Source organism: Chrysochloris asiatica, unplaced genomic scaffold (assembly GCF_000296735.1).
Source record: "Chrysochloris asiatica unplaced genomic scaffold, ChrAsi1.0 scaffold00009, whole genome shotgun sequence".
Taxonomy (NCBI): domain Eukaryota; kingdom Metazoa; phylum Chordata; class Mammalia; order Afrosoricida; family Chrysochloridae; genus Chrysochloris; species Chrysochloris asiatica.
In genome coordinates, this window is record NW_006408527.1 from 9,337,871 (window position 1) to 9,362,703 (window position 24,833).

At 40.8% G+C, this 24,833-nt stretch overlaps 1 protein-coding gene across 1 annotated transcript in view; it reads right to left on the bottom strand.

Annotated features, from left to right (window-relative positions):
* The window catches only part of HHAT (hedgehog acyltransferase), a 501,005-nt gene that overhangs the window by 287,317 nt on the left and 188,855 nt on the right, over positions 1–24,833 (bottom strand). The window contains exon 7 of the mRNA XM_006834198.1: positions 14,199–14,349. Within this exon, the coding sequence (XP_006834261.1) occupies positions 14,199–14,349 (151 nt within the window). The remainder of the gene's footprint in view (positions 1–14,198; positions 14,350–24,833) is intronic.

Here is a 24,833-nt window from a genome sequence, read left to right on the forward strand (position 1 = left end):
AGTTAAGATCCCAGATCTTCTTGACAAACCTTTTTTATTTTTCACTCTGAAATGGAAATTCACAGCATTCTGTATACATCTTTATTTTATGGCAGTATTAGATTTATACTTCCAGAAGTGAATTTATAATGTACAAATGGATTTAAAGTTATATTACTCTTTTTAGCAATTTTAGTTGTGTTTTTCATCTTCTTTCCAATTAAACTTTCACAAACGCAATGCATGTAAACTTATATAGCTTTTGTTTTGTTTGTTGAGTACTATTGAGCAGGTTCTGACTCACAGTGAACCTGAATAGGGTTTCCAAGAAGCAGCTCTTGGGTTTGAACCACTGACCTTGCGGTTAGCAGTCTAGTGCTTACCCTGCAATGTGAATCGCCAATGTGGTTGGATTCATTATATTTAATGTATTTGAAGAGTTCTACCACTCTCCTCATCTCAGGAGGAGGTTTGTGGATTTGGTGCCAACGTAACAGGAGAAAGATGGACACGTCCTAAGGGCACTGAAACAGACACTAACACTGTTTTAGAGCATTAGTTAAGCTCACTAGTGGTACCTGGACAAGAGGTACATTCCTGTCAGACCATATGGATAAAAAATGGCTCTCCCCATGGCCTCAGTGTCTCTAAGCACCAGAGAAGCTCCACTCATACAGTGCAGTTTTTTGGGGAAGTAAGCTTTGGCTTTGAACCCAAGGCGGAAGCTGAGATCTGCTTAAGCACGTGAGGAAATAGGATGAGGGTGATGATAAAGCTACTGTCATGAACATATTACACCCTTTAAGCAGTGAGAAATTAATTTAATAAATTGGTTGACATCTGAAATCTAATTAAATCTCAGCACAGCATCAACCTGCAATGCTAATAAGTTTACACTTAAATTGTGTACAAGGAAGCTCTGCCACGCATGCTTTTAATAATGCATTACCTACAGTATTTTGTGTATTCTTTAAAGCAGCGCAGGGCATGACCTGAATTACACACACCCTCTGCTTCGGGTACAGATATCCACATACAGGCAATCTGTTTAGCCACATTCCCCTTCCCACTCAAGGTGAGTGAGATGTGCTTCTCAAGGGCTGTGATCTTGTTTGTAACAAGGAAACTCTAAATGTAGTGTGGAAGGAGGAATACCTTTCTATTCAGAAAAATAATGAAGTCGAGTACGTGCTATCTAATTACTGGCACCCTATCTTTAAAATAATTTGAATGTGCAAGACTAACAATGCAGAATGCCAGATTACTTTCTAGAAAGTAAAGCATCTATTAGCTCAGTTTCAAGCTAGAGCACATCTTCAGATAGGCACTGGTTGCCCAGGATACTAAAATTCTGTAGCTCATTTCTCTTTGAGACACTGCAAAGGAACACAGTCAGTTCTAAAAGCTGAGTTCCATCTGGAAGGTGGGAGTGGTCTAAGGTCAAGGGAGGAGCGAGGAAGTTCTTTTAAGTTATGAGCAAGTGATTACATTATGAATTGAATTGTGTTTTGAAATCCCAGCCCTTAGGTATATGGATGTGATTCTATTTGCAAAGAAGGTTTTCTTTATGTTGATAGGATATAATTGAGTAGGGTGTGTCTTAAACCTAATCTTCTCTGAGTTTCAAAGATGCACAAAAGGGGGAGAGGAAGACCAGTGATGGAGACAGACACATCAACAAGCCCAGGAACTGCAATAAAGGAGCCCTGGTTGCACAATGGTTAAGTGCTCACCTGCTAACCGAAATGTCAGCAGTTCGAACCCACTAGTCACTCGGTGAAAGAAAAGACACAGTGATAAAAAGATTATAGTGTAAGAAACCTTATGAGGCAGTTCTACTTTGTCACAAGAGTTCTTCATGAATTCCAATCAACTCAAGGGCACATAACACTAGAAACTGAAGCAGACAAGGAAGGACCTTCCTCTAGAGCCACACACTGATCTTGAACTTCTAAGAAAGCCTCCTGAACCATGTGAAAATAAATTTCTGTTCTTTACAGCCACCCGTTTGTGGGATTTCTGTTATAGCAGCGCTTGGGAAGCTAAGAAATGGCCATGTCTCATGACACCTTAGTTGTTGGTATTAATTCCCTGAGATCAAGGACACTCTGCCCCATTCAGCTTGTATTCACAAGCCAGTAGCTGGCACATAAATAATAAATACTTACTGAACCAGTAATTTTGACTTTTCTGTGCAATCCATTAAAACTGTCTACTAATCTATAAATGAAAGACTAAACCATTTGAGAATCAAATGGAATGAAAGGCTCTCAGCAATCATACTCAAAACCAGAAGAACATCTCCAGACACATTCCTTTGCCTGCTGCCAGTAGTTTTGATGTGCCCATTGATGTTTAGGGAGCTTACTTTAGTTTAATGTATGAGACACTCATACAGGAAAACAAACAAACACCTATAGATTTCTTGCATTGAGGAGGAAATGCCCTGCCCACCTTAGATGGTGCTGGGACAATGCTGGGTTCTTCCTGGTTGAGGCTCCGTTGGGGAGGAGCCTTTCTTTATCTTTTTTTAATAAATGTTTTACTGTGAATTATGTGATAGTTTACATGGGAGACCATAGGTTTTACATTCATTCTTTCATATATCATTTCATTGCCATAGTTACAATCCCGTCCATGCATCATCAAGCCCTGTTGTTCCAAGGTTGTGCCTTCATCATTATTTACCTCTGTCCCACTTAGCCCATTCAAACCTGCCTAATTTTTCTCCCATCTGCTTTGTTCTTCCATTCTCCTCTCCCTTCTTGTATATTGCCCCCCTCCCCAACGCCTAAACTGTCCTGTGTCTATTCCCTGTCCTGTGCTCCACCTACCCCTCCTCCCTCCCCTAACCCTACATCCCAGCAATCAGCTAAGAATCCACTTTAGTGGATTAGTATGGGGTGTTTTTTTTCTTAGTCTTTTACAGTAGTGGTCCTATGCAGTATTTCTCTTTTTGTGACTAATTTCACTCAACATAATGTCCTTAAGGTTCATCCATGTTAGGTAGTGGCATGCAGCTTCCTTGTTATTTTTCAAGGTAGCATAATATTCCATTGTGTGTAAGTACCACAGTTTGTTTATCTATTCTTCAGTTGATGGGCCCTTTGGCTGTCTCCATCTTTTTACTATTGTAAATAGTGCTGCTATAAACATTGGTGTGCATATATCTTCCCGTGTTGTGGCTCATTTTTCTTGTGGGTAAATACCAAGTAGAAGAATTGCTGGATTGTATGGTATTTCTATTTTCAACCTTCTGAGAAAGTGCAATATTGCTTCCCAGAGAGGTTGGATCATTTTGCAGACCCACCAGCAATGCAGGAGGGTCCCAGTCTCTCCACATCACCGCCAGCATTTATTGTCCTCAACTTTTTTTTATCTTTGCTGTTATTGCTGGTATGAGATGATATCTCATTTTTGTTTTGATTTGCATCTCTCTAACAGCTAGTGATCATGAACATTTCTTCATGTGTTTGTTGGCTGCCTGGATCTGGGGAGGAGCTTTTATAGAATGAGATAGAACCACTCTCCCCACTGTACCTTACCTTACATCCTTCCCTCCTCCCTGACTCCACAGCCAGGAGACCTGGAATCATCAGGACATTAATGTTATCCCCTGATTCACAGAGGTATCCCCTACATTCTTTTATAATTCAAGGAGCCAAACATCCCAACCAAAGCCCACACACAGGCTGCCCTGTGTGGGCATGAGGTCTCTACTCAAGCCCACAAGAGAAGTTGGAAGTTTCTTGATTTCGCAGACAGGATTAGATGACCAAAAATCTTGAGGGAGAGAAGTACGTACACAACATAGCTGTTAATGATCAAGCCAAAGGCAAAATTTTGGCAGATAATCTTGTTAAAAACTTCTTGGAAATGAAATATGCTGTCAAAGAAAGTGAAACAAAGAAAACTTACTCTACAAAACTAGTTCCTCAGGTTTATCTATGAGTCAATCTTATTGAGGATTAAAACTAAGAGGACCACGTAACTATCAAGGGGAAATATACCCTGTCTCAAATACATCATATTTGCTGTGGTGATTCACCTGAGAAGTCCTAGGGAACCAAGACTTTGGTGGTGGTAGTGTTTATGTGCCGTGGAGTAGATTCCAACTCATAGCACCCATGCACAGAGTTGCCAAGGCTGTAAATCTTTACGGGAATAGAAAGCCTCATCTTTCTCCCACAGAATGGCTGGCAGTTTCAAACTACTAACCTTGAGATTAGCAACCCGATTCGTAATCACTACACTACCAGAGCTCCTTAACCAAGACTTTAGTACTACATTTTTGCATAAAAACCACAGAAGGCAACAACAATGGTATCTAATCACACCTGCCAAATATAAGGAGTGTGGACAACACATTGCTAAGACAATTACTGATAACAATTAAGTCAGCTGCCAACTAGACAGTCATACTGTTATATGCAGATTTATGTTACATAATAATGAGTCATCATGGGATTTGGGTTAATGCTACCACCAAGTCTCCAAGAGTCCATTTTCCCCAGTCCCTTGCTCCCAGCAGAAGCATCTCTACAGGAATAATACAGCAAGCAACTTTGTCTGCTTTCCACTAACTCACTTACTAATCACAACCCAGCTGGCACCTATAAGATACCCATGATGTATAGTTTAATTAACTTCTTAGCAAATCTTCTGTGCGCTACAGCTAGCGACGTTTCCAGGAAATAAAATGACTACTTTTATCTATCATCTCTTTCAAAGTTAAGGCCATTCCCTAAGCACTGCTTTCCAGTAGTTTGGGGAGTCAGATTTCCTATGTGAATAATCTCACCCTGTAATGAACATGAGGAGGGCAACACTACATAAAGAAAAGTTGTCTGCAGGCTGCTCTAAAGGAGAGCTTCATTCACCTTTTATACACTCTGCGGACTTCTTAAAAGAAAACAATTCTAGAGGAACATTTGGAAAATAGCAGAAAAGAAAATGAAGGACAAAGGCAATTTTTTCAAAAACAAATTTTTCCTAAGTTGCTGTGACGATAGACCAGTGGCCTTCATCTGATTTGAGCGTCTCTAAATCTGGCTTCCCTGATTCCTCATCAACTCCATCAAAGGTCAGCCCACTAAATCCCTCTCTGCCTTGAAGCTGTTCATTCTCCCTCTGCTCTTTCAGTCCTTTGGTGGGAAAGTCAGTAAAAGCTCCCATTCAAGTTCTTCTGGGTCCATTTCTCTGTGACACATGAGAATATGCAATACTGAATGCACACCATAATTTACATTTACTCATGACCACCATCCAATCTACAGAGTCATGGCATGTCAGGGAGGAGGGATCCTGAGGAGTCATCCAGCCCAGTACTTCTCAAATATTAACGTGCATACAATGGTATGGGGTTGTTGTTAGGTTGCTTCTAGCAACCCTATGCACAGTGGAACGAAACGCTGTCTGGTTCTGCGTCATCCCAACAATCAATGTTAAGCTTGACACTGCTGCTGCCACAGTGTCAATCCATCTCTTTAGGGATCTTCCTCTTTTTCACTGGCTCTCCACTTTACCAAGAATGATGTCCTTCTCCAGAGACTGGTACTTCCTAATAATATGTCTCAAGTATGAGAGACAAAGTCTCGCCATCCTGACCTCCAAGGAGCATTCTAGCTGTACTTCCTCTAACATAGATTTGTTTGTTCTCCTGTCAGTCCATGCTACTTTTAATATTCTTCTTCAATACCATAACTCACATGCACCTATTCTTCTATGGTCTTCCTTATTCACTGTCTAACTTTCACATGCTTATGAAGTTACCTTGGTCCTGAAATGACATCTTTGCTCTTAAACACCTTAAAGAGGACTTACGCAGATTTACCTAACGCCGTACATTGTTTGAGTTCTTGACTGCTACTTCCATATTTGCTGACAGTTGTTGTGTGCTGTGGAGTCAGTTCCGACTCATAGCAACCTTGTACAGGGTTTCTGAGGCTGTAAATCTTGGTGGGAGCAGGAAGCCTCATCTTTCTCCCTCAGAACAACTGGTAGTTTTGAACTGCTGGCTGTGAGATTATCAGCCCGATTTGTAACCACTATGCTACCAGTGGATCCATGCAAAGTGAAGTTTTTAACAACTTCAATCTTTTCTCCATTTAACTTGATGTTATTTATTGATCCAGTGATTTAAAGATTTTTGTTTTCTTTACAAAAAGGTGCAACCAATCCTAAAGGCTATGGCCTTTGATCTTCATCAGCAAGGATTTTAATTCTTCTTTACTTTTAGGAAGCAAGTTTGTAATATTGGCATATTGCAAGTTGTTAATGAGTCTTCCTCCAAGCCTCATGCCACATTCCTCTTCATATAATCCAGCTACTCAGATTATTTGCTAAACATACAGATTGAATAATATGGTGAAACAATACAATCCTGGTACACACCTTTCCTAATTTTAAACCATTCAGAGTCCCCTTGTTCTGTTTGAAGGATTGCCTCTTGGTAGTTGTTCCTCAGGAGCACAATTAATTGTTCTGGAACAATGTTGTTCATAGCTGGTCATGAGCCACACAGCAGAAAGCCTCTGTATAATCAGTAAATCACAGGTAACATCTGCATAATCAGTAATGACAGGAATTCTCTACTTTCAGTCAAGATCCATCTGATGCCTGCAATGGTATACCTAGTTCCATGCTCTCATCTGAATCTGGCCAGAACCTCTGACAGATCCCTTTCAATATTAATATTGCAGCTGTTTTTGAATTGTCTTTAGTCTCCATATTATAAAAGACATTTTGCCCGAGCACTTACCCTTTACTCTTCTCGTCACCTTTTGATTTTTAAACAGAAGCCTGTAGGAGTCTCCAGCCTGTCACTTGAGTTGTGGATCTTGAACTTGCCAATCCACCCCCTTTTATGTAAGCCAGTTCCTTGAAATAAACATCTAAGTATCTGTTCACCTACCTATGTATATATGTCACGGGTTCTGTTTCCCTAGGAAACAGTACAACAAGCCCTATCTCTTCATGTTCTCACCTTGCACTCAAAGCTTGCATAAAGCCTTCACTCCTTTGTCACATCACAGAACACAGTTTTCCCTCCTTGGGCTATCTGCCAGCCTGACCACTGAGTCACCTTTGGCTTTGTTAGATCTTCAAACATCAAAAAACAATAAGTAGCTGCCACTTCCTGAGGACTCACTAGTGCCAGGTCAATTGATCCTCAAATCAACCCTATGAGGCAAATACAATTATTATCCCCATTTTAGAGATGGAAAAATAGGCCCAGAGAATTAAAAGTTTTGTCTGAAGTCAGAGCTCGTATATAGTAAACGTTTAGTCACTTATTGTTGTTGTTAAGTGCCATCGAGTCAGTTCCAACTCATAGCAACCCTGTATAGGGTTTCCAAGGAACGGTTGGTGAGCTCCAACTGCTGACCTTGAGGTTCAAACTGACCTTGAAGTCCAGCACATTAACCCACAGTGCCATAATAGAACTAGGTTGCCTCTAAAAAAAAACAAGCACTTATTAACAGCACTGTTTCTAACTTTTCTACTTTATATTCTCCTTATGTTTACCTTGGTCCTATTCCTCACCCCACAATGCTAGTAGATATGCTGCATATTTCATCAGTGTTGTGCCTACCAACATAACCTGCAACTTGAGGCTAAACATGATTCCAAGGCAGAACTGATACAAAGAAGCAATTTGTATAGCCGGGTTTTATCACCTACCATATGCTTAAACTAACTCTCCAGATAGAGATCTACATTCTCTTGATTTCACAGTCCAAGCAATCAACTCCTCACTGAAAGGAAGAACTCCAGCCCCTCTGGGTCCCAGTCCAAATATGTATTCATATATTAAGATCTAGCAGCCACCAACAGGGCCCAGATCCCTCTGGGATAAGCAATGATCCATGAGTTTGCCTATGAAGACTGAGAACATCATAATTCAAGAAATAGCGAGAGGGTAAGTTGGTGAGATTCCTACGATAACTGAAATTGACCTATAACTCACCAGGCACCATGGGAAATTATAACACTTGGCTTCCATAGCTAGAAATCAAATGAGGGAGCATGATCAGATTTCTAATTTGGAATCTCAGACATGCAATGTCATCTTTAATGACTCCTGGCAAAAGAGGCTCATTATCGAACTCAGCTCACCTAAATTAAAACAGGAGACCTAAAAATTAAGCAGAAAATTCTCAATTTCTCAAGTCCATAAGACACGGAAAAACCATGCAAGCAAGAATACACATATTCTTTAGGGTCTTGTTATGCCTGCAAATATTTGAACAGGCATTATATGAAAGAGAAGAGGCTAAGAGGAAGAAAAATTAACTCACTGGGTCCAAGTTTTCAGGTTTGAGACAATAAATGAATAACAAATTTTATGGTCAATTTGAACTATCTTACCAAGGGGTATATTTCTACGTTGATGGCCAATTTCATCTGTTCTATGATGTAGAGTATAGTGGCTCTTCAGGATAAACAGTGGACTGCAAACCACAAGATCAGTGGTTCGAGCCCACCAGACGCTCCACAGAAGAAAGATGATTTTCTTTTCCACAAAGATTTATTGGCTCGGAAACCCTATGCAGGGGATGCTATGAGTCGGAACTGACTTGATGGTACTTAACAACAATAGATGATGTAGTGCTCAGAACCATCAGACACAGTAGGCTCCTGGCTTGAAGTCTTCCTTGACTTAAAGATGGTACAGTTTAGTTTCTTTACCAAGGGAGGAAAAAAGTTCCTCTCACCTTATTAGTTCTAAACCTCATTCAGAGTGAATTTTCTAGAAGTTCACTAAACCATTTCCAAGTTGTTTTAAATCTGTTCTCTTCACCTGCCTTGGGTGTCACTGTATGGAGGGCTGCCATGGCCCACAGAGTAATTTCTCTCACATGTGAACCAGCTGCTTCAAGTCAACTTCAAATCATAGTGACCTATATGTATCACAATAGAACCATGTGCTATAGGGTTTTCAAAGGCTGGTTTCTTGGAAGTAGATTGCCTGGATTTTGTTCCAAGAGGCAGCTCTAAACAGACTGGCGCCTCCAACCTTTGGTTAGCATCCAAGTGCATTAGTCATTTGCACCACTCAGGGACTCATCCACTCAAGACTAATCCACATCTCCTCATGACTAAGTTCTTCTCAGACCTAAATCTAAGAAAAGGAAGTGATTCTCTGTCTGCAGCTATGTCTTAATAGATGCCTCTGAAGTAAAGGCAGATGAAAATAGAAATTCTAAAGTTATTTTCTCTTGGTCACTGGTGGGATGTCTCCATAGAATTTTTTCTGAGTGAAGCCTGCACCTTTGGAGTCTCTCTTGAACCAGAGGATGGCTATGCTATACCTTGGATCTAATCAAGGAATTGAGATGAAATTGACACACTCTTGGTAACTCTGAGAGAACTACTATATGGTACAGACTCCAAGCTTTTGGCATTGCAGCTTTCCATGACAGAGAACAACAAACAGGCTCCCCAATGATAATACCAAATGTTTTTTGTTTTGTTTTTTCCAACAGCAATATCTGTGTGACTGAAGATATTAAGGACTTTAATGAGTGGCAAATGAGATCTTAAAAGTTTGTGAGTGGCCATCTAAGGTACAGGTCTCTCCCATCTGGAGCAATGAAGAGTGAAGACAATGGAAGACACATGGAAACAATTAATGTAGCAGATGAATAGACCACACGCACCTCAGCCTACGTGAGGTCAGAACTAATTGGTCCCTGCGTACCCCACTACCAAGTGCCCCAACTGCCATGAAGGGGATCACATTAGAAGGTCCTGGGTAGAGTGGGAGAAAAATATGGAACCAAACGGAAAATCATAAAACAAGACCAGACTCACTGGACAGGTAGAAACTAGTGGAACCCCTAAGACTATGACCCTTTAGTCACCCTTCAGGTCTGCATGGAACTAACCTCCATGGCTCAAGTTTCAGCCAAACAAATGGCTATTAGGTCTGTAAGGTGAAAAATACAATACGGAGGTCTTTACTCAGAATAATCAACCATTTAAGCTCAAAAGGGCAGCATTTGTCAAAGGTAAGATTCAGAGTGCAGGAAAGATTTAGAAAGAAGAAGGAATGGAAACGGGAAACATAGGAAGGCATTGGGATGAATGATGTTAAGTTGTGGGGACTGCACTCTGGCATGAAGCAAAATGTCTATGAATTGTTGCATGAAAAATTGATTACTCTGTAAGCTTTCACACAACAATAAAATGCTAAAAAAAAATGTTTTTGAAGTTATTTTATCTTGATATGCACTGTTCAAATGGAAAGTTTTGAGAACAAAGACCAGGTTTAGGGTCAGGGTTATGCCACCAGATTCTAGACAAGGACACAGTGAATGCTCTCATAAGTAAAAAGGAACATCTACAAACAGCACAAAAGATAACCTATGATTTTTTTTTCCTATTTAATAAGCTACTTTATATGAGTCTTAAATTTTACTAGTTCAGAGAAAGTTACTTTTCCTTCCCAAATCAAACTATTTAATGTGGAATGGCCATTGTGTACAAAGAGAGAAGATTCTGATGTTTCTAAGTTTAACTGGACACCTGGAAAACACTTCACAAAGTTTCAATAAAGTATAAATGTGAAAGGTAAAAGCCACAGGCAATCATGCTAAAGGAAGCCAGGATAAGAGTTTACGTTACTTCCAGGTAAGACCAAGCTAATGATTTTGTCACATGCCCATCTAAACCACCCTTTAGAAGCACATCACTTTAAGGGGTAACCCCAGAGCTTCTCCCTCAGAGTAAATGTTCATGATTAATCTCTTGCCCACATGTGCCTTAAAACTTTAAGTTGAAAGGGAGGAAATGGTACCGTTCTAGCCATGATGACGATAGTCTTGGCAGACATGCTGTCTCCACCTCTGTGATATATATATGACTGACGGTCTTGGACAAATAAACTAAATAAAGGACAAGAAGACACCCATTCTAAGTATGAAATGTAATCAGCTGTCTCAACTGTCTCTTACAACAATCAGTGAGTTGATAATTATGGACAAGGAACAAGGGGTCTGGAGCCAGTAGGCCTGTCTGGGAGTCACAGAGTTTTCTTAAGTCAGATGACACTGTAGAAGTCCTTCAGGAGAATGGGCTTCCCATTCTTCCCAAGAAATTTACTCATGCAAACGGCTCAGCCAGAGGCAGCAAAGGGAAGCATGCTGTGCTTACATGAAACACTGTGGTACCTCCCCAAAGCATGCTGAGTTCCAACCCATTTACTCTATAAATGACTCTTAGGAGTAAGTCCAAAGTCAACAGCTTTACAATCAGGCTCGCTGTTTAAACAAGAACCACTCCTTGGCCTCCTAGTTAGACAGAACATCTTTTCTACTAGCGTTCCTCAACATTGCCATTAAAGCAGGATGACCTATGATATTTGATGAAGCAATTAAGGATAAATCAAAGTAACTACTTGCTGTTCCTTTTAATAACCATATGGAAATTTTAACTTCAAGGAGTGAACTGGAACAAAAGGAAAATTAGTCTGAATAGGGCTTAAATTCAGCCTCTGTAAATCGGTATGGGAAACCTGGTAGGTACCTCCCCTACCAGGTTTTTACCACCTTTTCAATGACAACATCTGTTGCTTTTTTTAGTTACCTCAAGTCAGCTCTGATTCGTGGGGACCTGAAGGATAGTAGAATGAAACACTGCTCTTCAAATATCTTATGCTACCTCTGGGATCTTTGATATGTTTGAGCCCATTGTGGTTATTGGGTCAGTGGATATCATGGAGGTTCTCCGTTGTTTTTGCTGATCCTCTACTGTACAGGGTTGCTGTAAGTCAGAACCGACTCCACGGCACATAACAACAACATCACCAAACATGAAGTCCTTTTGCACAAACTGATGATGTGTCCAAAGTAAGCAAGATAAAGTTTCACCATCATCTCTTCTAAGGAGCATACTGGTTTTATGTCTCCTTGCACTGATTTGTTTGTTCTTCTGGCAGCTCATGATATATTCAATATTCTTCAGCAACACTACAATTCCAATGTATCAATGTTTCTACTGTCTTTCTTTTTCATTGTTCATGTGCATCAGATAATTGAAAAGACTGGCTTGTGTCAGGAGCATGTTAGGCATCAAAGTGACAGTGTTTTTTAGAACTTAAAAGGGATCTTTTGTCACAGATTTACACAATGGAATATGTTGTTAAATTTCTTGACTGCTACTTCCATGGGCTAAGAACGAGCAACATTAGATATGACAATATTCACCAAGCACTTCCCCTACGTAAATCTTGGTTTTCTGCCCACAGAGATTAAATGTACAAATGAATGAGTCAGAGGTAGACCCAAGTATGACAACTCAGAGCAGGGTCAGGACTTTTGTTGTTGTTGTTAGGAGTCATTGAGTCGGTACTGACTCATAGTGACCTTACGTACAACAGAACAAAGCACTGCCCAATCCTGCGCCAACCTCACAAGCATTGCTATGCTTGAGCCCATTGCTGCTGCCACTGTGCCAGTCCATCTCATGGTGGGTCTTCCTCTTTTCCAATGACCCTGCAACTTTACCAAGTACAATGTACTTTTCCAGGGACTGATCCCTCCTGATATGCCCGCAGTATGAGAGGTGAAGTCTGGCCACCCTGGCTTCCAAGGAGCATTCTGGCTGTACTTCTTTCAACACAGATGGGTTTATTCTTTTGGCGGTCCATGGTACTTTTAATATTCACCTCCAACACTCTAGCTCAAATGCATCAATTCTGCTATGGTCTTCTTTATTCACTGTCCAACTTTCACATACATTTGAGGTTACTGAAAATACCATGGCTTGGATCAGACACACCTCAGTCCTCAAACTGACATCTTTGCTCTTGAACACTTCAAAGTGGTCTTGTGGAGCATATATGCCAATACAATCTATCGTTTGATTTCTTCACTGCTGCTTCCACGAGTGTTGATAGTTGAGCTGAACAAAATGAAGTCTTTGACAACGTCGATCTTTTCTCCACTGATCTTGATGTTATTTATTGGTCCAGTGGTAAGGACTAGAGTAAAGTCAATGAGGATTCTAGAGCACTGACTCTCAGGTTGTGCAACTACTAAGCCTGAATTATTTATACTAGGTTTGCAACTGCAAAGCCATCCTGTCACTTGTTACATCTGGAAATGTAAGAAAAGAAAACACCAGGACCGGAAGCAAGTCCATCTGGGGCTCAACTATCAGAAATGACATGGGGGCTAAGAGATCATTTGGAGAAAAGATTCCAGGCCAATAAAAACAGTGATAAAGCTTGGAAAAAGCATCTGTATATCCACGTATGTGCAGTAGGTATAAGAATTGTTGTTGTTGTTGTTGTTGTGAAATGCCGTCAAGTCAGTTCTAACCCATAGCGACCCTGTATAGGGTTTCCAAGGAGCAGCTGGTGAGCTTGAACCACCGACCTGGCGGTTTAACCCACAGCACCACACCAGGACTCCAAGTATAAGAATAGCATATGATAAAAGTTGACATTTGTAAACACCTCCTATGGAGTCCTGGTGTAGCACTGTAGGATAAGCACTGGACTGCTAACCACAAGGTTGATTCGAACCCACCAGCTGCTCCTCAGAAATCCTATACAGCTTCACTCAGCACTTCACAACAACAAAATTATGTATTAGATACTTTACATACTTATTTAATCTTCGAAACAACTCTGAAATAGATGGTATTACTATTATTACCATTTAAGAGATTAGGAAATGAAAACAGAGGCATTTGGTAAACTGTCTAAGATCTGAGAGCACAGGCCTGTGTTATTATCCTAAGTTTCCCAAGTCCTTTTTTATTTTTTTAATTCTACAGCCCCACATATATGAGGGTGCTTCAAAAGGTTTGTCAAAAAATTCCATTAGCTTTTAACTCCATTTTTTCAAGAATGTTTTGAAGCCCCCTATATATATAATTGCATCTATATAAGATGCAATTCTAAGAAAATAATCAAAATATGTCCCAAGTTCTTAAGAAATCACTCCAAACAAAGCCTTCTATATACATTTATAATATACATCAATTCTGCAAGAAACTTTATCTCAAATATATTCATAGCCTGATGATGTTTTTGAGAGGCCCAAAGGCATGGATTGCCACTCTGTTAGTGAGGTGAAGAAACCCAAGTACCAAACTGGCTTGAAGGAGAGTCAAAGAAATGGCCTTAACCCAAGCCCTTTGAAAGCAGTCAATCTAGGACTCCTCCCACCAGAAACCAGCAAAGGGCTCTAATAAGCCAAACCACTGACCTCCACATGCCCGTGAAGCTGAACATGGTGCTCACACAGCGAGGCAGGGGCGGTGGTTTGAGTCCATCCAGGCGCATGAGCAGAGCTGGGATGCCAAATAGCACCAAGTACTTCACATAGAAAAAGAGTACTTGCGCCAAGGCCAGTCCTCCTGAAAGACAAAGGGGCCCATTAGACACATGACAAGGAAAAGAGCAAGACTCCAGGACTGTATCATCTGTTTTTGCTTCTCCACCTACTCCTCTTCTTCCCCTCACCTCCCTCATAAAAAGACATCCACAGTGGTTTTGATCAATGGAATTTTTAAGTTAAAAAATATTGCAATCTCCTTTAATTATGTTGATAGGTAATAAGATCTCTTAGCAATCATGCTTTTAATGATACTAAGGAAAAGGCATGCTTAAAAATCGATGTACATTCACTGCATTAAAAAAAAAATTAGAAAACATTTCTCAAATCCATTTAAAACCCTATATGAGGGCTCTGCACTATGTAAGGGAGCAGCCTCTAAGCAGAAGTCACCCCATTCCAGCTACACAGTGGCTCCTATGGCCCCCACTTCTCTCCTGCTGGAGCTTGAGACACTATAATGACTATCACCTCTCCTTGGACTTCCTGCCAGCAGCTTCAACTTCTTCAACCTAAGAAGAAGGTGGAGGGCCTGGCTCCTTGCCAACAAGGTACTGGGGATCTGGCCGAGCTGCTGGCTGTATGAGAACTGGCCTGCATAGCAGGTAAGTGGTGAGGCAGTCAGAGCACTACCATAACGAAAAGGCTAAGGACAAAGTGTTGGAGGACGTCACAGAGAATGTGGCCATCCATCTTCAAGACCATTTTGCTCAGTGTGCAATGCATGTGAATGAAGCTGAAAAGGTTACTTTATGGATATTCTGAAGGAAATAACTGAACCTTTAAGAGGTACGAGCAGAAAATGTTACACCTGACCCCTTAATGTTACAGAGGATATACACAGGATCTTCAACACTATGGAGTATGTGACTACAGGCAGAGAAATACAAGCCATTTTTTGAAAGTACTGTTTAGGCAATAGCAGATGGAGTTTCAAATATGAAATCCAAGTATCCTACAGTGAATCAACATTAAGGATCATGTCTCGTTTCATTCAGGAATAGTCAAACAGGTTGTTCTTCAGCATTTGGAGACTTGACTACAATCACACCTGCTTGAACAGGTAGGATATAATGTCAGTATTCTCAGAGGCATCTGGTAAAAGTCAAGAAAATGGTGACAGGTAGAGATAGGTAGGTAGACAGATAGATATTTCTATATGCTTACTACTCACTTAACAACTATCTCATTATTCAACATTCTGCATTTATGACAACTTTGAAACAATTCTCAAGCAGCAACCTCCAACAGTCTGGATCCCATGCAGGGTCATGGCTCCCACAACAGGCCACCCTGAACTATGTACCGGAGGCCCAGGTAAATTACCTGGCCACACAAGGGACAGTGGTCAACTGGCCAAAGGACACCTTCTCCTTTTCATCCATAATATCTTGGTTCAACCATGAAGGGCACCAGGAAAGAGCAGGAAAATGTGAGGTCACAGGTAGGTACTGGGAGGCCAGGTATGGAACCAAAGTTACCAGATAGGTCAGTAGGGGGAGGCAAGAAAAAGGAGAAGCATGGGGCTGTGGCTAAAAGATGAAACAGGATCTCCACCAAGCATGGGAGGTGGTGGGTAGCAGGTAACACCTGACCACCACCACCATTACCCTGACCCCTGTGGCCTCCACCATGGTGAGGAAGGGGGACCCGCTATACAGGGGCCACACCATGAAGGTGGGGTAGATGACACAGACAGCAAATCAGGCATGGCCTTGATTCTCAACTCGTCAACTCTCACATAATGCCAATTTCATGTAACAACCTGGTCTTTGGAACCTAACAGTCTCAACAACTGAGGAGCAGGTGAGAACCGCATGTGTGTCTAGATCATGAGATACATGTACTGGCAAGGCGATCTTAAAGGCACTGGAGGAGGTGGGGGATATTTCTGACTGTGAAGAAACTAGTTCCACTGGTTGAGATGGCAATGAAGAGGGACTATGAAACACTTAAAAATGAACCACCAGACTCCAGACACAAAATTTCCAGAGCTAGAAGTCATAAGGACAATTTAAATACAATCCTCAGCCTGAACACTGTGGCTGGCTGAGGCCATCCCCAGCTCTCAGTCTCTGGGACATCAGAGACTTCCTTTCTGTCATTAGGATACAAAACCAAGAAGAAGAATGAGCTGCTTCACGTATCAAGTATTGTCTTTATTTTTTTAAGCTATTTGTATGTTGTTAAGTGCCATCAAGTTGATTCCGACCCATAGTGACCCTGTATAGGGTTTCCAAGGAACAGATGGTGAGCTTGAACCACTGACCTTGCAGTTCCAATGACTTTGTAGTCTGATGTATTAGCCCACAGCACCACATAAAAAAGGCATGTCAATTAAAATCCACAGTTAAAGTTGTTGTTAAGTGGCATCGAGGCAGTTCTGACACGTAGTGAACATGTATGGGGTTTCCAAGGAAATGCTGGTGGGTTTCAACTGCTGACCTTGTGACTACATTTTTATGAGTGGCACTGTAGGAAATGCGCTGGACTGAAAGGCTGGTTTGAACCTCAAGATCAGTGGTTCAAATTCACCAATGACTCCTTGGAAACCCTATAGAGGGTCGCTATGAGTTGGAACCGACTCAACAGCACTTAACAACAATTTTCATGCCATCTTCACCATTTGTTATTAACTTCCATAGAACTTGGCAAATCAAAGGACTGATTTTGTGTAGATATTTAATATAACTTCCAGCCTAAATATAACTGAGAAGACAGTTGGGGGATTTTGCTCCCAATATGGATGAAAAGCACAAGAAGGTATGCATTTATTAATATACAGCAAGTGCTCTATTTACCTGATACTGAATAATTCTCATATATTAAAATACAAAAAGCCCAAATTGATTTTTGACATTGTAATTTTAATAACCAATTTATAAATACGTAGATAGTAATGATACACAATAGTTTGCTTGTAAAACATCATCACAATTTCTGTAGCTTGTTTTCTTTTTTAAAAAAAGAAAAACTATTTGTAGCTGCAGAATTAAATAATGTTGCTGTCTTGTGGCAGATTTTCATTTTCCTCTGAAGCATGCGTGGCTCATTCTTTTTCCTTTTGACCTAAAAACTAGTCTTTCCCTTGTAAGATTAAACAAAAGTTTCAGGGTTAATCCAAAGGATTTTGCTACATTTTCTCATTAGGCATACAGTATGCTAGAAACCAATATAAGAGCATAAATCATTCTGTGAAAGACAGCTTTTTCACATACATCAACTGAACTAGCTTATGTTAAAAAATATATAATTTAACAACGCTTAAATTTCAGTGCTTTAAAATTTTTGCTGAATTTGCATTTAAAAGATACTTTCATTCCCACAAGAAGTTATTATTGATTTTACCTAACTAAATCTCCCCCATCAAAAAAGAACAAACATGAGTTCATATATGAGGTTAAGTCAAAAAGCATTGCTATTTAAATCACAGAAATCTTTTTAAGCAAAAATATCAAAATATGAAGTTATTGTTTCTCAACATACCCTACATTTAAAACCACACACTTCTAAAAGTGATGTTTCCATCTCTCTAACCCTTCCCCAAAGAATTCTGTACTCTTCAATTTTAACCAAGCCAATACACCAATTTGGGCATCCTTGAGGGACTCAAATCATGTTCCTTTTCACTCATCTTTGAGTTTTGAGAACAAGGAGAAGTCTGAAAGGCAAGATCAGGGCTGTATGGTGAATGGGGTAAGGTTACCCAATGAAATTATCTTACGACAGTCCTGGCTACCCTGGACAAGTGGGCATGTGCACAGTCCTGATGGAAAACAAGTTCTGGCACAACTGTCTTGGACTTTTCTCTGTGCTCAATTACCTTAAAACTTCTTCTTAATGAGCCCCTGTGATTGTTCCACGTCCCTTGAAAAAAACTATTAATATAACTACTTTGGAATCCCCCAAAATTGCCAGTATCTTCTGAGCTGACCTTTTTGTCTCAAATTTAACTGGCCCACTGTTTTGATTGACATATTTAATGAAAGCCTCCAAATGAGAGGAAGACAAGAGTATTACTGAAAGAACTTGTCTACAGTCGTCCACTGACCACAGAGATATGTTTAAAGACATTTTCTTTGGAAGAAAACCATGCATGTATTAACTGGAATCCTAGTAGCTATATATATATATATATATATATATATATATACATTTTTTTTTAACTTAACCTTCATATTATGCTCTCTTGACATGCATTCATTCACCAAGCATGTACTGAGTACCTAACTACTAGAATCACTAGTTTCAAACTATAATCAATAGACTAGAAGTCAAGTCAGATGGGGATCCAACCTGCAGGGGGCTCACAACCCAGTATCCCTACTGCCTCATTTGCCCTTATGTTTTGCCCCAGAGTATTTTCTTATGACTTTCTGCCCTACCCCTTCCTTTTCCTCTTTACAAAGTCTTAACTTAGCCTTCATCTTCCAGTTCAAATGTAGTTTCTTTCTCATCACTTTAAACACAACATCAGAATTGGAGGAAGATTCATTAACTATGAAATGCAGATGACATAACCATGTTTGCTAAAAGTAAAACATTTTGAAACACAGATGAAGATTCAAAAGTACAGCTTTTAGTATGGACTGCACCTCAACATAAAGAAAACAAAAATCTGCACAATTCAATTGGACCAAAACGCAACATCATGATAAATGGGGGGAAATTGAAGTTGTCAAGGATTTCAGTTTACTTGGTTCCATAATCAATGCTCATAGAAGCACCAGCCAAGAAATCAAATAATGTATTGGATTGGACAATTCTGCTGCAGAAGACCTCTTTAAAATTTTTTAAAGCTAAGGTATCTTCTTTGAAGCCTAAGAGGTGTCTGACACAAGTCATGGGATTTCAATTGCCTCATAAAAGTGCAAGAGCTGGACATTTAATAAGTAAGAACCAAGAAGAATTGCTGCCTGTGAATCATGGCATTGGAGAAGAATGTTGAATGTACCATGGATTGCTGGAAGAACAATACATTTGTCTTAGAAGAAGTATAGTGAGGATGTGAGACTTCACCTCATGTACTTTGGACATGTTATCAGGAGGAACTGGTCCCTGAAGAAGGACAACATCCTTGGCAAGGCAGAGGATCAAAGGAAGACCATCAACAAGATGGATTGACACAGTGGATATAACAAATGGGCTCACACTTAGCAACATTGTGAAGATGGCACAACACTGGGCAGTGTTTCGTTCTGTTAGACATGGGTTCTCTATGAGTTGGAACTGACTTGATGGTACCTCACCACACAACATTCATGATTTGTGTATGCACCAAGCAGAATTACTAATTCATTAAGCTTTCAATTAACATATTGCTGTTGAGCACTGACTACTGGCCAGGGAGTGATAAATCTGTGAATAAAGGAACAATATTCCCTATCCGTATCAAGCAGATAGTCTACTAAGAGAGACAGAAAATAATGTAAGCCAGGAGTAGTGTTCAAAACTCACCACTAGGAGAAGCAACAACCAGAACATGGCAGCTTAGACACCATTAATTCAACATTTAACAAATGTTTGTTTCACACTTATGGGCCAAGAGCTGTTGTTCATGCTTAATATAAATCAGTGGATCCTCTTGCGCTTACGGGGCTTACATTCTAATGAGGTGGGGAAGGAAACAAATAAAAAATAATAGAGATAAAAATAATAAAACTGAAACACCTGTTGCTATTAAGTTGATTCTGACTCACCGTGACCCTCTAGGGCAGAGTAGAACTAACAGTCCCACAAGGCTGTCATCTGCCTGGATGCAATTTGCCACAATCTTTCTTCCATTAAGAGCCTGGTAGATTTAAACCACCAACTTCTTGGTTGAGTAGTCAAGCCCTTATGCACTTTCAGGGCTCCTTTAAAAATAATAAATTCTATATTAATGTTACACTATAAAGCATAAGGAGTCCTGGTGTGGCACTATAGGATAATCACAGGACCACAAAGTCAGTTTGAACCCATCAGCTACTCCTCAAAAACCCTATATAGGGGTCACTATGAGTCACTTGGCCTGACCCAAGCCACGGTATTTTCAATAACCTCATATGCATGTGAAAGTTGGATAGTAAATAAGGAGGACCGTAGAAGAATTGATGATTTTGAGTTAGGGTGTTGGAAGAGAATATTCAAAGTGCCATGGGATGCCCATAGAACCAACAGATCTGTGTTGGGAGAAGCCAGAGTGCTCCTTGGAGGCCAAGATGGCCAAACTTCGTCTCTCATACTTTGGACATATTGTCAGGAAGGACTGGAGAGGGATATTATGTTTGGTAAGGTGGAGGGTCAGAGAAAAAGAGGAAGACCCCCCAATGAAATGGATTGGCCAAGTGACAGCATCAGTGGGCTCAAGTGTGGCAACAACAGTGAGGTTGGCCCAGGATCGGGCAGTGTTTCGTCCTGCTATGCATCAGGTCACTATGATTCGGCACCGACTCGATGGCACCTAACAACAACATGAGTCAGAAATGACTCGAAGGCACTGACACTTAATAATGCATATTATTGTTGTTGTTAGTTGTGGCCCTATGTACAGAGTACAACTGTTCCTAAGGTTTTCAAGGTTGTGACCTTTCAGAAGCAGATCTTCAGGCCTGCCTTCTGAGAGGTTTCACTCTAAGATACTTCTTTTCTTAGAACCTTATTGCCATATGGTGAGAAGTCTAAGGCACATGGAAAGACCACAGGAAGGGACCTTGACTGTTGTTGTTAAGTGCCGTCGAGTCTTGATGGACAAGTCCAAATGAGCTCTCAGCAACCATCACCATCATCTGCCAGCCATTTGAAGAGCCACCTTGGACACCACGCTCAACTGAGTCTTCATATGACCACAGCCCCAGTCCACACTAGACTGCAAGCATAGGAGAGACCAAAGAAAGAACTTCCAAGGCAAGCCTAACCAGCCAATAGACCAATGAGGAATCGTAAACTTGTTTTAAACTAGCAAATACTGGGGCGCTCTGTTATTCAGTGACAGCCAATCAGAACAGAGGGCAATAAATGTGATGGGGAAAAAGAAAACTATAGAGCAAGATAAAGGAACTGAGAAATGCTGAGGCGGCAGGCACTGTATTTTAAAAGGGAGTCAAGGTGTTCCTCAATGAGAGGAGAACATTGGACCAAAAAGTCAGACACTCACCATGCTTTGTTCTTACGGTTGGCACTGTGACTTTAACATAACACTGCAGCTGTGCACATGTCTACCTACTCCACTAAGACTCCAAGTACGTTCAGGTCATGAATGGTATTGTATGGCTCTTGTAGTCCTAGCAAGGTCAGCGGTTCAAACTCAACAGACATTCATTCCAAGGAAAAAAGATGAGGCTATCTGCTCCCAAAGCTTCAGAAACCCTAAAGAGAAGCTCCACTTTGTCCTGTAATGTTACTATGAGTAGGAATTGAATCAATGGCAGTGGGGTACGTATGACTAGGATAAGCTTATAATTGATACTTAATAAATGCTTCCTCAAATATTCAAACATGAATGAATACCTCACCTTGTAGTATCAAGTTTACCTCTATCATGATCTTTCTGGGGAAATACAAATCAAAAGCCAACACTGCCATCGAGTCAATTCCAATTCATACTTGGCCCTATATAGACAGGGTTTCTGAGACTGTAAATCTTCAGAGGAGCAAGCATCTTCATCATTCTCTCGTGGAGCAACTGGTAGGTTTGAACACTCAACCTTGCAGTTAGCAGCTGAATGCAGAACCCACTGCACCACAGCAGGGTCCTGCTGTCTGAAAGTGTACTGATAAACTGTCATCAACTCTGAGGACTGCTAAGTCACTAATAAAGGTCAGAAGTGCCACCAAATCAAAGAATCCCCTGAAGGCCTTGGACCTTGCATCTCTAGCATCAAGGCAACAGGTAGAGAAATTCTTCTCCCTCTGTGTTTGCTACTGCTTTGAAGGTGGTGAATAAATGATACTTCTATATGCCAGCAGGTCATCTCCACTGGAATGCTTCAAACCTCTCTTGTCTAAGAGAATTTAATTTCCACCCCTCAAAACTAGAAACAGAACAGACTTTCTGGACAGAAGGCAATAAATATTAAATTTTACCAAGAGCTCCAGCATGGTGAAGACCAAGAAAAGGGCCCTAATATGCATTATTTATGGAGTTTTACCCTTCCTCCCTACTCCCATAATCTCTGTATTTAATACACCACCACCCCCACACCCATAATGTGAATTGATGCAAAGCAGCTTCCACCCTCCTCTCCTCTCAGCCCCAGTTCTCAGTGAAAGTTTTCACAATTCAGGGAGAGAGGTGCAAGGAAAGGTGAGACCAGGTACAGTCCATTTCGCCAGTCCTGACTTGCCTGCCTTCACTGGACTACTCATTTTGCCCAGCCATCTTTCATGGTCACTTTGCTCACACTCACTCCTCTGCCTAGAGGGCTCTCCCTTTCCTTTTGTCTAGCAAAACTCTACTTAAGACCCTGCTTAAATGCCAGTATTTCACACTGTTTTACAAATACCACAAGCAAAACAATGGCAATGCTCCCTTGCAAGTACATGACATGGAGCAGCTTTCTGTGAAGTCTAACTGTGTATAAACTCAGCAGGGCAGGCACCCTGGCTGTCTTCTTTATATTTCCTAGCACCAAGCAGTGCCTGGTACATGCTGCTCTTGTTGCTAAGTACACTGAGTTGGTTCCAACTCATAGGGACCCTTACAGGGTTTCCAAGGAGGACCTGATAGATTGGGACCACCAACCTTGAGGAGAGCAGTCTAGTGTTAATCCTACATTGCCAAACCAGGACCCCATAATGGGTATTTGCTGCATGAGCTCATTATGATCTAAAGATTAAGTGCACTTCTACGTATATTATTCCACTGGTAATTTTTCCATAGCCCTGTGCCATAGGTCATATATCACATTAAAAAACAGAGATTGAGAAAGATTAAGTGGCTTTCCCAAATTACAGAGTTAATCAGTTGTTAGGACATTCACCCAAGCCTCTTGGCTCCAAACTCAATGACTTTTCCTCTCCAAATGACTCCATTCTTTGAATGCTTTGTTAATATGTACATTTTTCTGTTATATATGTAGAATTATGTAACTCTTGGATTTTAAAAAGTATTTTATTTCATTTATATATTTTAGGTTTCAGTTCTAACATCCAATCATTTACATCAGTTCTTGGGTGGCACAAACAGTTAAGCACTCGGCTACTAGAGAGAATGAGGCTCTGTCATTTCCTTAGCACCAAGCCAGAGATGGCTCAGAAGTCAGGCCTAAAAATCTGCTTCTGAAAGGTGACAACCTTGAAAACCTTATGGAGCGCTACCCTGTACTGTCATTCAATCCACTCAGTGGCAACTAACAACAACATCATCCAGACCATGTTTGTGGGAGTGACCATTCCTCTACCTAAATCTAGTAGCACATCCCTATTACTTATCTCAGGTATGTCTGTATTTGCTTGTGTTGCCTTCAAGATTACAGGGTGTTCAAGGTTTCTTCCCATTTCCACCCTGACGAACATCAGAATCTCCAGCCAACTCATCCTTAATACAGAATAGTTTGTCAAAAGAATGTTGCTAATGGTCATATGTTCCTCCTGGGGGTAATTACACAGGTCTGAATCATATTAGATCCCTTTTTAAATTCATAGCACCCATAGATTTGGCCATCAACTCAGCATCTGCCTCATGAAAACCTATCATGAATCATAGGAGTCAAGTAGACTCTTACGGCAGAATTTGCCAAGGATTAGAGAGAGATGTACTCAGCTCTGCTGGTTGGCTGCTAAACTTCATTCTTTGCATGCTTGGACTCTGCACACAGGATTCCCATTAACATGTTGTTGTTGTTAAATGCCGTCAAGTTGATTCCGACCCATAGCGACCCTATATAGGGTTTCTGAGGAGCAGCTAGTGAGCTTGAATCACTGACCTTGCAGTTCAAACAACTTTGCTGTCTGGTGCATTAACCCACAGCGCCACACCAGGACTCCCAGATTAATGGGCTATTTCTCCAAATTCACTGCCTTGCTTCAGGAGTTATGATGTTTCTACCTTGACCTGCCCGTCTCTAACAGTTTTTGCTGCCGTGACTCTGCACTACACTTCATCCTCAGCCCCTCCCAGGTGGGATCCCAGCTGCTAGCAACCATTCTTCAGTCCAGGTCCTGACCTCATATCTGACCCTTTTCTATTACAAGATAAATCACTCCAGTCATGTTCACCTTGTTGACAACTAACTGCTTTATAGTAAAATCTGTCCCAGTTCAAAGCAGCAACTAATTTTCTCATAGGTAATTACTGCTTCTATTTTCACACTAACTCTTGTGCCATGTTATGGAAGGAACTGTGCCCCTCTACCACCACCACCACCACCTGCCACCAAAAAAACGTATGTTGAAGTTCTAACCCCTGGTACTTGTGATTGTGACCTTGTTTAGAAATAGGGTCTTTGAAGACGTTATCAAGTAAAGTAGCAGTATGTGGTCATACTGAAATAGGTTGTGTACTAATCCAATCTGAATGGATTCCTA